Raw genomic sequence first — 16,639 nt, 5'->3', positions numbered from 1 at the left:
TTAAAAACTTAAGGGAAATTTGGAAAGTATAAAATAGTATTGAATATATCGCAGTGGGATGTGCCTTTCATTTGAAGGCCTGGGTTTCCCTGTGGGCAGGTTTGCAGATATTTAAAGAATCCTTTTGCCCTGCATGGGTGGAATATAATGGAACCCTACCAGTTAGTAGTATTCATATGTAGTATGTATTTTTAGAGGCAAGTTGGGAAAGTTCTTATAGCCTAGAGATAAAGACCTTGTGAGAAATCTTGCTAGAAAGGTCAAAAACAATTTACCTTCTTCTAAAATGAAACTAAGTCTCTTTGTGGGATCTTCCCTAAACAGATCCTTCCCTCTACCTTCTCCTATATGTAATAGCAAAGAGAATGGGGGGGGGGGGCGGGGGAGGCGGGGAAATGGGCAGATTTGATTCCGTCTCCTGTTAACTGAGAAGCTAGAATCAATAGGATTTGGTGACTGACTGGGAAGGAGGAAAAGGAAATTGACACCTGGCAAGCTTTATAGGTAATATCTTGGAGGAAGAGCTGATTTGAGGTGGGGAGGAGGCAATGATGAGTTCCAGTTTGGACTTCCTAAGTTTGGAGGGCCTCTCGGACATCCACATGGAGGTTCCTATAGGCATTTGGACATAAAGATTTGGAACTCTGTAGAGAAGATTGGGCTGGATGAAAGTCTTTCTCTCATATATGTTGGTTGAAGCTGTGGGGGTGGAGATGGTCTTCCAGAGAGAATATGGAGAGAGAAAAGATAAGGACTATTCATTCCACCATTAACAAATATGTATTGAGAGCCTTCTGTTTTGTCAAGGTAGCAGTGCAAACAGACAAAAATCCATGAGCAAAGATTAAACTCTACAGGACAGTAAATGTTAGAGAGATAAACAGAGGAAGAGAGATGGGAAAAAGCACATGAATGTGCTACCTGTGTAAGTCTAGAAGTGAGAACTTCAAGAAGAGAGGGTTAGCAGTACCAAATGCTAGAGCAATGTCAGATACAAGAAGGAAGTAACCCCTGGATTTAGCAACAAGGAGGTCATTGTGTAACCTTGATACTACTGTGGAGTAGTGGGAGTGGCAAACCCAATTGTGGTGGGTAAGAGGGGTTAACGGGGGTTAAGAATTGGAAGCATTGAGTGTAGACTCATCTATCAAAAAAATCTTGGCTGTGTAGGGCAAAAGAGTGAAAGTAAAGGAGGGACAGGATAAAGGGAATTTGCCCCATAAATGTTGTGATTTATTTTTAAATGAAGCAGTAAAGAAGTTCAACATGTAGAATTTTTCTCTAAAATCAGCTCAACTGGAAGTCACTATTGTAAATTTAAAAAAAGCTCATAGAAGGGCCAGCCCAGTGGTGCAGTGGTTAAGTTTGCTCATTCTGTTTTGGCAGCCTGGGGTTCATGGGTTTGGATCCCGGGTGCGGACATGGCACCGCTTGTCAAGCCCTGCTGTGGTAGACATCCCGCATAAAAAGTAGAGGAAGATAGGCACCGATGTTAGCTCAGGGCCAGTCTTCCTCAGCAAAAAGAGGATTGGCAGCAGGTGTTGGCTCAGGGCTAATCTTCCTCAAAAAAATCCCAAAAAACAAAAAAAAGTAGCTGATAGAAATTGTAAAACAAATAAAACTTGACAAATTCTTGCTGTCATAGAGCCTGCATTCTGGTGAAAAGGAGCATATTAAAAGATCTTCCTATGTACCAGCAAAAGAATTAAAAAAAAATTTAAGTAGCAGATCCAAAGGATCATAGCATTTTTTAATTTCTTTGGTTACCTAAATACAGACCAACATGGACTGACTTCATGATGTAGGAAATGAATGGGGGATAGTACCTTCTCCCAATTTATAATGAGTAGTTTTTAGTATGGATGTTGGTATCACTGAATTCATTAAAATGATAAGAACTTTTAGATTTTGTCGTTTTTTTTCACTTATCTGAGCTTACTCTCTTAAGGTGTCCCAAAATTGTTGCTGTCTCTGAGGTGCAAAGAATCAGAGACATGTCAAAGGCTTTTATATTGTGCTTTTTCCTTATCACTTAAAAAACCCAAACAATATCCAGACAGTATCCGCACAGCTTCTAGCCCTGTGCTTGAACGTGGTAATCTTCATTCAAATGGTTCTGAGTCAAAGAGCTCGCCTGCTGTACAGTGGTTTACGAGGAACAACAGGGACAGGTCTGCACTTCTTTGTCATGTGTGGAGTCAGAACTGTTTTGACAGTCAGAATTTTTCAGATTTTAGAGAAGAAATACAGTGTAGGTATATTGATTAAAAATCCTCTAGTCAAATACATTAATATTTCTACACTGCATCAAATGAAGAGTCACATTGTCTCAAGCTGGTGTATGTCAAGTTTGGCTGCCAAATGAATTTACCATAAGCTTAAAAAAAATCTTTGTATTTTCACAGCTTTTCAGATTTCAGAATTGCAGATGAGGGATTGTCACTCTGTACCTGGTGACTTTTCCTGAAAGGGATAGGAGTGTTTTGGCCCTTTTATTTTCTTGAAATTGTGAGAACCTATGCTGAAATCAAATTACAACATCATTGTTCCTTATGTGACGTATCATGGGGCAAATTTCTCACCAGTATGTACGTATCCAAGAAAACAGCAAGAGAAAAGTAAGAAAGCAGTTTTCTTAAACAAAGGGGTTTTCCTTCAGTACAAATAGGGAAAGGCCATAGCACTCTTGTCATTAATGCTTAAGAACTGTGGCCAATCTGTCACTCCTCTCTGTTCCCTGGGAAGGACAATCACTATTTGGAAGGGTCAGGGGCTGCTTGGGTCCTGTTTGGGGATTTTCCAGAGGATCCCATTACCACCTCTCCCCATTACATTTTTGCATTTAGAACAGATTTAGCCTAGTTTTTGTTTCTGAAGACTGTTTAGTATTACCATTTTTCTCATTGGGCAACTAAGGGTTCTTTTTTTTTAAACTCTGTTATAATGTTTAAAGTTTGCCAAGCCTACTGTTAGTAGGTAGAATGCAGAGGAGCAAACTAAAGGGCATCCACTTTGTTAACTCCCTTTTAACAATTTCATGATAGTATGTTTTGGTGAGTTCCTCTAAGATAGGCTCAGGACACCTAAGGGTCAGTGGTAGAATTGTTCTACTGAAATAATTGAGAAAGCAGTATATGTCAGCCGTTAGTTGAATATTTTCTCATTTTCTGAATTTTTGAGATAATTGCAGAATTTACAATTTCATAGTTTCCAGTTAACAGTCTAAAGTGCTTCTTTCAAATTTTATTAAATATATTGTTTTCTGATGCTTGCTGAAACTGATGGAAAATCATCATTTTTAAACTACATCTCTTTATTATAAAATATTCTCCTTGCTCGGGAGAGCAGGTGCGGTTTTGCTGAGCTGCTTACTTGTGACAAGGAGAGAGAAATTTAATAATTCATCATAAAATCCACATAGTGATGCTAAGAAGAGCAGCGAGAGCTATAAACTCTAGATAAATTGCTCTCATTGCAGGAATTTCCAATTAGTCTAAGTGTCAAGCATGCACATGTTGAACTCTCAGAATTTCCCTACAGGCATATTCTGTATAAATCTGGACGATGATAGCACTTTGTGCATTTTTTTTAGAACTGCAGCAGCAATCTACTTTATGATATTGTCAATTTCACACTTACATTTTGGCACTTGGAAATGTAACAGATTGTACTTGATTGCCAGAAAATTATTTGGTGATGATGGTTGAAGGGTAGAAAAAGGAAAGATGACACTGATCAGAAAGAAAACTCATTAAATTTAAAAGTAAGGTAATTTGAAATAAAATACACTAAAAATTGCTTTGTGTGTTCGTGTGTGTGTGTGTGTGTGTGTGTGTGTGTAGGTTGGTAGGTAGGTTGAGAGGAGAAACCAGGTTTAAGACTCAGGAGGGATAGCTAAGGAAAATGCTAAATCTTGCACAGTAGAGTCAGGTGATTTGTTTGCTCCTGTTGTAGCTGGTCGCAGTGCATTCTAGGTATGCTGATTAAATAAAGGGATCCTTAAAATTGTTGTTAGGCACGTTTAAAAAGAAGTAGGGCCTCATTATATTAACATCAAAACCTTTGCTATCTGGATCTTTGGAAGAATGGATCAGTTTAGGATAGGAACTTTTGAGGGGTAGTAGAGACTATCTGTTTACCTTTCATAATTTACCATTTTGGCATCAGTTTTATAATTTACCACTTTGGCATCATTAGTAAATGTTGGCATTTTCATTGGGATGCCATATCAGATAGTTTTGGCATCAGGTAAACCTTTTGAATTTTGGCTCTGCCGTTTACTAGCAGTAATTTACTTGGACACAGTGCTTTAACTCTTTGTACCTTAGTTCTCCCATTGAAAAGTCAGCCTTAAAAATCACCCAAATAGGGTAATTATGAGTATTGAATGAGAATAAATAAATGAAGTGCCTGGTATAGTGTCTTTGTGACTACAATAATTTATCATTTATTGTTGTTATTGTTATCTTATTCTAAACTACACATTTCTGACTTCTAAAACAGGAAGTGTCGTTAGTTTTTCTCTAGGTAGCTCAGGAACATCGTTACAATGTGCTGTAGAATCTATAGGTGTAGATGGTAAATTAGTTTGTTGGAGAGTAACTGTATACATTGACAGTCCTCCCATTGACTGTTTTGAACAGTGATGGTGAGCCTGTATTCACCGTTGCGCATCAGCTTTGGGACACTCGTTCTCTTATTTTAAAATGACTTGTCTCAGTGGAATACGTTATATAGTTGAGGAAAATGCTTTTTTGTTGTTTTAAAAAGATTGGCATCTGAGCTAACATCTATTGCCAATCTTCTTTATTTTTTTTCCTTCTTCTTCTCCCCAAAGCCACCCAGTACATAGTTGTATATTCTAGTTGTAGGTCCTTCTGGTTGTGCTATGTGGGACGCTGCCTCAGCGTGGCTTGATGAGCGGTGCTAGGTCTGTGTCCAGGATCCAAACTGGTGAAACTCTGTGCTGCCGAAGCGGAGTGTGCAAACCTAACCACTTGGCCACGGGGCCAGCCCCAGAAAATGCTTTTAAAAAGTTTGTATATCACTGGCATTAGAGTTTATAATATCTCCTTCATTATCAACTTGGGCACACTATTTAGGTAACAGGTGATTTTATAATGAATCTTATTTCAAGTACATACTAAGATAAGTTCTCTTGGGTAGAAAATATGTATCTATAAGGATTTAAGTAATTCCGAGAGTCCAAGTCCAACCCTGTTCTCATTCTTCTACCAGAAAACCAGACTGTGAATATGATAATTGTCAGCAAGTTCACAATCTTACTGGATTAGAAAGTGTTCTCTTCCATTATTTTGCCCCTCATGCAGAGATAAGAACTTCAGCCCACTTCCTTCTAGAAGGAAGGCTGGGTACAGGATGTTAGTCAATGGAATTAGTGTTGAATTCAACTTCACATAGGTTCTACTATATAAACACACCCCCTGTTAGAGATGGGCAGATTGTTCGACTCAGGATGTAAAGAAGGTCCACACATTACACTTGTTAAGTCTGTTATTCTATAACAACTGTCCTCTCTTTTTTTTTTTTTTTTTGTTCCCATGCCATTGAACTGTTGGGGAAACTGGTTCGTTTGTCTTGTGTTTTAAAGCCCACCAATGAAAAAATTACTAGTAACACAGCTAATTTGTAGTGAAAGTTAAGTTTATTATTTTGCTGCAGCAAGAGAGAAAGCATACTGTAGGGGATCGTGGGGTATTCTAAAAAGGGGGGTTAAGGAAGAGTGCTTAGAGAGTTTGTGAGACTCTAGATTTGTGAGAGTTTGTGAGACTAGAGGTAGACTGGCCAGAATTTGTAAACTAGAGAGTTGCAGGAACAGTAAATGGTCATATCTTTAGAATACATGAGTCCATGCAGACGTCATTTTGTGATCTTACTTTGGAACAGATGGATCTGAACTAACTGGAAATAAGAATTTGACCTCAGGTAGTCCATAACATACATCATGACTTAGACTGGCATGATTTTTCTGTTTTGCAAATTATGGAATCCATTTTAGAAGTTGTGGTTTCTGTTTCAGTTGTTAATTCTCCCTTCATAGCTGCCATCAGGGCCATTTTTTCATTTTATTAGTACTCCTTCTGGTTACTCAGCCTAAGCTGAAGGATAGATTATCTTCAGGAGGTGTGACAGTCTGTAGCTGCTCTCTTCTTCAGTAAGTCGTGATTGTCTGTCAAGTTTGTGATGGTAATAGTATCTCTAGTGCCAAGTTCTCTTGTTTATGTTAAATGATCATTTGGTATCATGGCAGCTGCATAGCAGCGTTTAAGACCCTGGAGATTACACACTGGTGATTACAACATAGGATGAGGATTATTATATTTTCCCTTATTTCCCATAATCTGAGTCTTCCACAGAAAATAACTAAATGACTTTTTCCATTAATTTGGATATGAGTTATTTTACTTTGCTCATATCTGAAGAATTAATTAGTACCATATCCAGAGACTGTCAACGACAAGAGTCATGGGAGTACCGTGACAAAAAGGCCCGAGTGACTACATTTAGAATTGTGTTGTCCAATGAGGTAACCACTAGCCCCATGTAGCTATTTGTGTTTAAATGTAAACTTCATTAAAATGAAATAAGATTAATTTTCTCAGTTCCACTATGCACATTTGAAGTGCTCTATAGCCACCCATGGCCGGTGACTCTTGTATTGGTTTAGTGGCTACTGACAATACAGAACATGAACTTTTCCATCAATGCAGAAAGTTCTGTACAGTGCTGATTTAGAAGCGTCAACCAGCAGAGACAGGAAAAAATAACCAAGAGGATCAAGAACAAAAATATGCAAAGAAGTGCATGACAATCAGTGGCTTCTAGCATCGGGGGAAGGAGGGCCTTGTTCTGATGGTCTTGGTCAGAAATAGTCTTCAGTGTTTTCTGCTCCTGGACCAAAAAAGTCCCAGAAATCAGTCACAGGTGATGTGTGGTGGTGGTGATAGCAGCAGTATCCATCAGCTTATTCCCTGTAGATAGTAAAGAATACTAGCTAGAGTCTTTACTCAGATTCTTTTGATGTTCCTTCTGGATGATTCAGTTCCTCATGTTAGTTTATAGAAGGGGTCTTTAGCGAATATAAGAAGCACAAACTCCTGTGGACAGTAAGTGACTCTGATTACTTTATCTAATAACATTATTAGAATAGAGGAGAGTGGAATCCTCTGTTGAGGTGTAATACAGTGTCAGTTTGTAAGGACTTAGTCACTGATTATCCTGGGAGTAAGAACAAATTATGGATAGTAACGGCATTAACATTTCTCTAGGCTTGTAATTTTCCATCAAGTATGTTTCAGATCTCACCAATTAAAAAACGTATAGGCAGAAAATTTTTTATTGGAAGTTATTAAAATCTTTGTATATCAAAGTCCTTTTAACTTGAAAGGTATATAATCATTGATACATTTATTGTTATCAAATTTGTATCTAGTTTACCTAGGAAGGCTGAAGTCTCTGTTAATGTAGGTTTTTTTCTCTTCTTTCCCTCTCTCAATTTTTCATGTTTTATATTCACTTTAAAGATAATGAAAGCATTTTATGAACATATTTTGTCATCTGGACAGTTCATTTCTGCGCTTACATTTGTGTTTGTGATCATGTTGCAGTAGTATTATTTTAATTAGCATGGCATATGTCTTAAACACCAAAGAACCTGTGCTGTGCAGTCGGTGCATTACAAGTGAGAATTTGCTCCTTATAAACTGCACCCAGAATTTCTCAGATTTAAAAAGGACTGATACTGATAGTCTTGTACATGTGTGTATGTGGTTCTTACCAGTGAGTTACTAAGTATTAATACATTTGGAATTTTTATGTCCCTTTCCAAATAATTCATGACTAAGTTCTTCACTATTAAGTAGATGGACTGTGGAGTCTCTGTACTTTACCTGAGTGGCTCATGTTTTAAGACAAATTCAGAACCAAGATCTCTCATCTAGAATTGGAAAGCTGAGAAGACCTGGGGAAGAGCTGGATATTGGAATTAGCTTGGGGATGCTTTCATAAAACCAGCAATCCTAGGCATTTCCCCACCCCACACACGTCTCCTGATGTAGTCAGTCAGGTGGGCCCCGATATATGTACAAGTAATTCTCCTATCAGGCAAGTTTTCATAATTCAAATTATTTTTAACATAGTGACTTAGGGATCCAGTTTTACGCTATTAAGTAGTGCTCTGAAATTGGCATGTGCAAAAAAAGCCCAGCTAGCCACTGCTTGAGTGGCTTAGTGTTTTGCTTAGCATCGTAAAGTAACCTTTTATAACTAGAATGTAAGCTCCATGTGGGCAGGGGATTTTGTTAGGGGTTGTTCATTGCTGTCCACCCAGTGCCTAGAAAGATGCCTGGCAAAGCAATAGAAGTGCAGTAAATATTATTTGTTCTTGAATGCGTGTAGTATAAATAATATCAGGTGATAAAAGTGATAAAGATATATTGGAAATGATATAATGATTGTGCTAATAGTGATTTATAAAATACCATTACCTCTGAGCAATAGTTAGTTGAGTAAAGTTCTGAGTTTTGTGGCTCTGTATATTTAGAGCCATTAAAACAGAACTTTTGAAAAGGGTCATGTAATTTGTTATGTCAGAGTCATCTTGCTGAGGAGGCAAGTGGGACCCGAAATCCAGCCAAGACAAGGTTGCGCCTTCAGAGTTGTATGACCCGAGCTGAGGGAGGAGTAGCTTCTGTTTTCAATCAGAGGTGTTTGTTCATTCATGTTTGATATACTTAACAGAGTTAGATTTAGGTTTGCCATCTTATTTGTTTTCTATTTGTCCCCTCTGTTTTTTGTTCCTCTGTTTTCTTCTTTCCTGCCTTTTTAAATTATTTAAATATTTTGTAAATTCCATTTAAATTTATCTATAGACTTTTTAGCTATATTTTTTTACATTTTTTTTAGTCATTGCTCTAGAGAACACAATGTATATCTTTAATTCTTCACAGGCTTTTTAGAGTTGATATTGTATGACCTCATAAAAAATTTAGAAGCCTTGCCTAATGTAGGTTCGTTTTGGTCACTCATCCTATATTCTATGCTTATCATATATATTCCTTCTGCATACACTGTATTCCCTCAAGATGTTACAATTTTTGCTTTAAACAAACCTATGTATTTCAGATAAAATAAAAAGTAGTTTTTATGTTTCCCAAAAAAGTTACCATTTTCATTCACTGTTCCTCATTGCTTTCTGAAAATCCAGATTTCCATCTGGTATCGTTTCCCTTCAGCCTGGGGAACTTCCTTTAGCATTTCTTGTAGCACAGGTCTGCAGGTGATATGTTCTCTTAGTTTCTTGTTTGTTTGTTTAATCAGTAAATATATTTATTTTGACTTCATTCTTAAGATTCTTTTTGCTGGAACTCTAGGTTAACGGTCTTTCATCTTTTAGCACTTTAAAGATTGTTCCACTGTCTTCTGGTCTCCTTAGTCCCTGATGAGAAGTCAGCAGCAATTTGAATTGTTATTTTCCTGTATTAGTGCATTGGTTTTTTCCCTGCTACTCTCAGGATTTTCTCTTTATCTTTGGTTTTCAGCAGTTTGACTACTGATTACTGTATATGACTATGTGTGTAAGCGTGGTTTTCTTTATATTTATTCTGCCTGGGATTCTCTGTGCTTCATAAATCTGTAAATTTATACTTTCACCAAATTTGGGGAAAATTTGGCTGTTATTTCTTGAAATGTTTTTTCTATCCCATTCTCTCTTTCTTTCTTGGACTTTAATTATATATGTATATTAGACCGTTTGATATTTTTCCACATGTCCCTGATACTGTTCATTAAAACTTTTGTCTCTTTGTTCTTTAGATTGGATAATTTCTATCGATCTTACTTCAAGCTCACTCACTTGCCGTTATCTCCATTTTGCTCTTAAGTCTATCCAGTGAATTTTTCACTTCATATATTTTTCAGTTATAATTTGTTTGATTCTATTTTATTGTCTTTTTGTTTTGGGGGGATTGTGTGTGTGTGTGTGTGTTTGGCTGAAATTTCTTATGTTTTTATTCCTTGCAAGCATGTTTTCATTCGCACTTTTGAATATGTTTTAAAAACCTTGTATGAATATACTTTAAAACCCTAATTCCAACATCTGGGTCATCTTAGTGTTGGTTTCCTTTGATTGTCTTTTTTCTTAAGATTGGGCCAGTTAGTTTTCTGCTAAGTTGAGTTATTTTAATTGTGTCCTGGACGTTCTTACTATTATTTAGGACTTCGGATTCTGTTACATTCCTCTGAGGAGTGGTGACTTCTTAGGCAATTAACTTAATTGGACTTAAATTGCAAATTCTGTTTCTTGGGCAGCTGCTCACATCTCAGTTCAGTTCTTTGATCCTTAGCGGGACTCTGTTTTGTACGTGTGTTGGGTCAGAGGTGGTCAGATTTGGGAGAGTTTGTACTTAGCATTTGGGGCTCCCCTTCTCTGGCTTTCTCCCCTCTGGGACTCCCCCAGAGGCAGGTTAGTCTATTTTACTGCAGCTACAAATACATAAGTTGTGGGTTGTTTTAGGTTGCAGTTATATTTTATAGATTGATAAGTTTGTAAGGAATCTTGTGTATGTTGCTTTTACTGACCTTGACACCATGCTAGCTATTCTAATAGAAACTTTTCTTGACTTAGTGATTTGTGTGCATCCCAATCTGCATTAAATGATAGCAGCTCTACATCACTTTATAGTGTTAATTATTTGGTGTGTTGTCTAGTGAAAAGAATACTTAATTCAGTGTCTTTAGGCTAGGTTTCTAGTTATAGGTCTACCACCAACTGGTATTATAGTTTAGGACATCAAAGTGACTTATCTGACCTTCGGTATTCTTCTCTTTTTTTTTTTTTTTTTTTTTTTTAAGATTGGCATCTGAGCTAACATCTCTTGCCAGTCTTCATTTTTTATCTTCTTCTTCTCCCCAAGACCCCCTAGTACATAGTTGTATATTCTAGTTGTAGGTCCTTCTGGCTCTGCTGTGGGGGACGCTGCCTCAACATGGCTTGATGAGTGGTGCTGTGTCTGCACCCAGGATCCAAACCAGGGAAACCCTGGGCTGCCAAAGCAGAGCTCACAAACTTGACCACTCTGCCATGGGACCGGCGTCCGGTATTCTTATCTTTAAAAAGAAGAAATGGGACTAGATAATCTGTAACGTTCTTTCTGACATTCAAATTAAAACTTCTTCCTAGTTGTATTCAATTATTTTAGTGCTGAGCACAGTTCTTTCTCTATATTCTCTACCTCTTTTAATTTTTTTATCTTCTATTTTATTTTTGTAATTTTTTTACCCTAACACCATATCATAAACCATTTAGATATGCAATCCCCATAAACTGTGAACCATTTAGATATGTAATTCCAGTAAAATACTTGAATGGCAGTTTCATGTGAACATACTATCAATTCAGCATTTTTCAAAAATTCACTTAATAGATAGATATTGAAAGACATGTTATTTCAGCGTTTAGTATTGATGACTAGGTTTATTCTGAGCCAAATACTTAGTTCTTGTACATGCATATATCTGAGCCTTGTGTCTTTGATAGATCATGTTAAGACCTGATTATTTCAGTTTAGTACCTTGTATTTTCATGCAGAGTATGTCTGTTTCTGAGTGATTACTATTACAAGAATATTGGATATTTCATTCTTAGTTTATATAGAAACATTGGATATTTTATACTCAGTTTATGTAGAATTTCTCTTATGTAATTTTTCCTCTGTTCACTTGTTCTTTATAATGTCACAATACTATTTTATGATACAGGTGTAGGTCTCCCTCACTGAGAACGATTTGAATAGTTATGTGGCATGAGTAACTAAATTAACTTTTGTTCCTCTAAGTCATTAGAATAAAATACTTTATGGTGCTTAATGAGCCCTTGTTATTATTTGCTTTCTTGTTCAGAGTCTTTTCTACTAATATATGTTCTTTATACATCATTATGTGGAACTATCTAAGGATTTACTGAATTTTTATTTAATTATTGATAGTATTTGTGCCTACTGATTAAGAAAAATGAGGTGGTCAGATGTTCAATATGTGGAAATAATATGTTATTTCACATACATTTTATCAGCGTTAACAAAGCTTTCTTTGGTATATTTTATAGGTGACATTTGCAGACAGAAAAAATAAGCTATCAAGGAATTCATACCATTTGGTACTTGTTATTTGGACCAGCTTAAGGAGTCTGATTTATTGGATCAACTGGCAATAGAAGATGAAAAGTAGTGTGGCACAGATAAAAGTAAGTGTTTGAAACTTATAATAAAGAACATAAATTTGTAGTCAATTAGCTGTCCTTTAAACAAGAATGCATGTGTATAATTAGGGCATTCGAACCAGACAATAGTGTGTACACACATCTAACTTACACAATTTCAAATGTAGATACTTGATCAGATGAGATTAATAGTGTGTAAGAGGGCAGTTGAGAGAACATAGAGATGTGTATGTTATACACATATATATGTGTGTGCACACACATGCATCAATGCATGCGTGAATCAAGAAAGTGCATGTGAGTGAGCACATGCAAAAGAAAAATAAATAACAGGGCAGGAAATCTGCCATTCTTAAAGAACATGCTTTCCTGAGTAAGCATAAAATAGGAGACAGGTATTTCCTTCCTCAGTTGGTCACAGTTCTTGCAGGTCTGTCTACAAGTGAGCCTTTTGTTGCGTGTTTCATATGCATAAATGAGCTCTTTATTCTATACTGTTCTTTACTTTAGACATTATACGTTCATTTCTTCAATTAATACTCACTGAATGGTTACTATGTCCTAGTGACTGCTCTGAGCACTTTGGGTAAAACAGTCAACAAAACAGAAATCCTTGCTCTCATGGAGTTTTCATTGTAGCGGTGGGAGACAGAAAATAAATCATAATACATAAGTAAATTATATAGTGTGTTAGAGTGTTAAGTGCTAGACTTGTGCTGTAGAGAAAAGAAATAGGGTAAGGTTGATCAGTAGCATTAGGGGTTGCAATTTTTAATAGAGAGGGCCCATTGAAAAGGTAGCCATTTGAGCAAGACTTGAAGGATGTGAGGAAGTTAGCTATGCAGATGTCTAGGGGAAGAATGTGCCAGGCAGAGAGAACAGTGAGTGCAGAGGCAGAGTCTAGTGTGGCTGGAGCAGGTTATGGGAAAGTCAGAAGAGTAGGAGATGAGGGCAGAGCAGTAACAGGAACCAGGCACTCCACGTACTTTCAAAACTGTTCCTCTGCGTACGAGTGGACTTAGTGGGAGAGCAAACCATTCCGGTTCCTTTTCTTTCAACTGCACGGACCTATAAGCAGGCACATCATTTCCTGGGTCCCCGAGTCAGTAAAGGGGAAGGTGTATTTTTATTTAATTATAAATCGAGGCACTTCTCCCTTCCTCTCTTTCACCAGCTCTGTATCCCTAAACCTCTTTCTTTAGAGAGAACCAGTAGACTATGAGCTCCTTAACAGCAGGCATCAGTTACAAGGCCTCGTGTGTGGTAAGTGCTTAATAAACTGAACCGATAGACTTACAGACTGAGGCAGGCTCTGCTGCCATCTTTTCTAAATTCTGTTGAGTTTGAGAAGACACTCTCCAGCCTCCCTGCTGGGTAGACATCCAGCCTGTGCTTGCATATCTCCTTTGGCAGGGGGCTCACTGTCTCCGAAGCTAGCCCCATCTGTCAGTGGATGTCTTCATATATTGTTCTGCAGTCTGCCTCTTTGGGACTTACACTCATTGGTCCAGTGGCACTTAAACAGCTAAATTGTGGGCCCAGTAGTTGGCAGACTGTGTTAGCACCTGGGGACGTAAAGAAAAGAAGACGTGTGGAATTGGCTCTTGACTGAGCCACATTAGACAAGAGGGCTCAGATGTAGACTGATAACCTTTCACACAGAGGGAAAAGTGTTTACTATTTTTCAGAATCCTCTTCCTGCTCCTCTTAGACTATGCCTTTCCACCTTTCCCTCATTTAGTCCCGATGATGTCCTCCGTGACATCCTCCCAGCCTGGGAGTGGCTGTCTTCAGTCAACATGCCCTTCGTGCTTAGTGGTTCAGCCCTCCCAGCCAGTTCTCAGTTTAGTCCACTTCCCTCTCTCCATCCTGTTAGCCACAAGCAGGTCCACTCGCTGGGGGGTTGGGCCCATTCTGACCTCAAGTGAAGCCCAGCGCTTCCCTTGATGTTCTGAGGATGCATCTGTTAGGTTTAAGAGGCTTCAGTTGAGGATCCCTTGTTTTCTCATTGAGCCTTACTGTGGCTTCCTTAGCTAGCTAGAAGCAAGCTCCCCACCTCTTCCAGCCTTTTCTCTCCCTTGCTCTTTAACACTTGCTCTCTGAGCCTAATGATACCCAGAGCCTCTGGACTCCAGCTCCCTGTTCCACTCACCTCCTCATACAGCTCTCTCTGCATTGTTGGAGACTACTGGTGACTGCATGGTGTACCATATTTGTTTTGCTTAATGAGCAATTTAGAGAATTTTTAAAGATAATTTTGATAATCTGTTAGTCCCAACTACTGCTTTGATTTATAATCTAAACTCTATAATAAAGGAAATAGGGAAAGTCAGCTTATTATTATTTGGATCACACCTCAAAATGATTTTTCACGTAGTGAAATCTTACTCATCCACCAAGCCCAATTCAAGTCCCATGTTACCCAATGTCATCCCTCAGTACTCTGTACCACAGCGACTGTTCCCTACTCAAGATTTCCTATTAGCACATCCTGTGTGTGCCAGTCGTTTGCTAACTTGACCATATTTATGAAACCCTGATTCACAACTTCAGTATTTTTGGTTTCTCCCTCTTGATCACAACAGATGTTAGTGAGATGTGTTAAAATCATTAGCACAGAATTGAGGCCTTCCCTCTAATGTAATCAAAATAATTGCCATGCATTGTGAAAGTAAAAGTAGACGGTGCAGTTTTATTGTTCTCTCTCTCCTCCTCCTCCTTTTCCCTCTCATCTAATCTGATATGTTTAATTGTGGAAATCTTTATAACCGTCTCTCTCCCGCAAGATCGTAAGTTCCTTAAAAGTTTGTCCTATGTTTTGTATCCTCCAGAGTGTCTACACAGGAGGGGCTTTGTCTTATAATAAATGATCAGTAAATACTCGGTTTATGTCGTCATGAGTTGAGCGACTCTTGTGTTTCATATTTGGCTTCGGATCTTGATGTCAAGTTTCACGGAAACCTGTATCATACATATTGAATAATTCTACTTCGTTGTATTGCTAAGTGAAATAACTTTTTAAACTTTCTTACACACATTAGAAAAGGGATTTGAAGATGATTGCGTTCATTGTAAAATAACAGCCAAACCATGGCTACTGTAAGTTATAAATTTGATCACATGCTTATTCACCTACGTAAATTAGTCTAGTTTGTGTATGCTATTCGAAAACTTCAGTAGTTAATGAGACTTTGGCAGTTTGCTTGTGATAATATTAGACTCAAACTGCTGTTAATTAGATAGTCATAAAGTAAGAGTAAATTGGAGCTTGTTTACATTTCTATACAGTATAATTTTCTGTTTTTAAATGTATCTTTTTCCCATTAATGAAGCAAGCATGTAAGTATGCCAAACAAGTTACTCATTATTTGATTTACTTTTTCTTAGATTTCAAGATGAAGGTACTTTAAAAAACTGTTTTTCCTTTCTTATAGTTATGTTAATTAAAATTATTTTAATTCTTAAAAAAAAGTTTGTCAATATGAATGTTGACCAGTGGTATAAAAAATTTATAGTGATAAATATTTTGGCTTCTTAAATATATTTGCATTTTTAAATTATCAAACTGGATAGTTCATATCTCTGTCTCATGTCACATGTCTCTTCGATCTCATGTTACACTGAAATTATGTATTTGTGTGTCTGTTATTTTTCAGAGGACCTGGCCTAGGAGCTATCTTACGAGTCATGTTTTTCAAATCCTTAGAGCCTAATTTAGTGCCATACTTATCAGACACTCAAATAATGTTTACTGAAAACAAAAGTGAATTTCGCTTCAGTTTCTTCTAGCTATTTATTTTATCTAGGTTTAGTAACCTAAAGTTGTGATTTTTACAAGCCAAAGGTGATAAGGAAGTATGTGCAGTATCATGACTTGAGCATAACCATAAAGGTGAGCTCTTGCTAGAAAACCTCTGGCCCTTGGTCTTGTTTTTCACCAGGAGAAGGCCTTTATAAAAATGGTATTCTATAAATTTAAAACTTACATAGGAATAAAATATCAATTGTGGCATCAAAAATCTGAGAATTATTTTCTTCTACCTTGAATTTTTTTGGTTAAAATATTTGGTTCATAGTGAAAACAGGTATCTGCCGTAGGCATTTACGATGGCCTGCAAATTCTGTTTTATCTTCTGTACTGTTTAGGTAACATGAATTATTCTCATGATTAACAAAAAGTTTTGAAATAATTTCTAAAGCTCTTCCAATTTTCCAAGATACATGTTTCATTGTCTATATGTTTTTTAACATAATTTTTAAATGCCCCCTCCCTCTTTTTTCCCTTTAAAAGCATTCTTCTGGTCATGACAGAAGGGAAAACTATACTTCATATCAGAGGACTTCCTCTCCAGAAGACAGGTAAACAGTTTTATGTGTTCCAAATGCAATTTAAATTTTTTA

General features: G+C 37.2%; 1 protein-coding gene across 4 annotated transcripts in view; it reads left to right on the top strand.

Moving 5' to 3' along the window:
• CWC22 (CWC22 spliceosome associated protein homolog) overlaps positions 1-16,639 on the top strand; it is a 57,421-nt gene that overhangs the window by 4,781 nt on the left and 36,001 nt on the right. For 3 of the 4 annotated variants that reach the window (XM_014834077.3, XM_044768621.2, XM_014834078.3), the window contains 2 exons: positions 12,125-12,262; positions 16,530-16,597. In XM_014834077.3, the coding sequence (XP_014689563.3) occupies positions 12,236-12,262; positions 16,530-16,597 (95 nt within the window). In that variant the 5' untranslated portion in view covers positions 12,125-12,235. Of the gene's footprint in view, positions 1-12,124; positions 12,263-13,440; positions 13,502-16,529; positions 16,598-16,639 lie in introns of all 4 variants that reach the window. The other variant, XM_014834075.3, reaches the window with a different exon arrangement.

Source organism: Equus asinus, chromosome 4 (assembly GCF_041296235.1).
Source record: "Equus asinus isolate D_3611 breed Donkey chromosome 4, EquAss-T2T_v2, whole genome shotgun sequence".
In the NCBI taxonomy this organism is placed as follows: Eukaryota; Metazoa; Chordata; class Mammalia; order Perissodactyla; family Equidae; genus Equus; species Equus asinus.
This window is presented reverse-complemented; position numbering and strand designations above follow the sequence as displayed.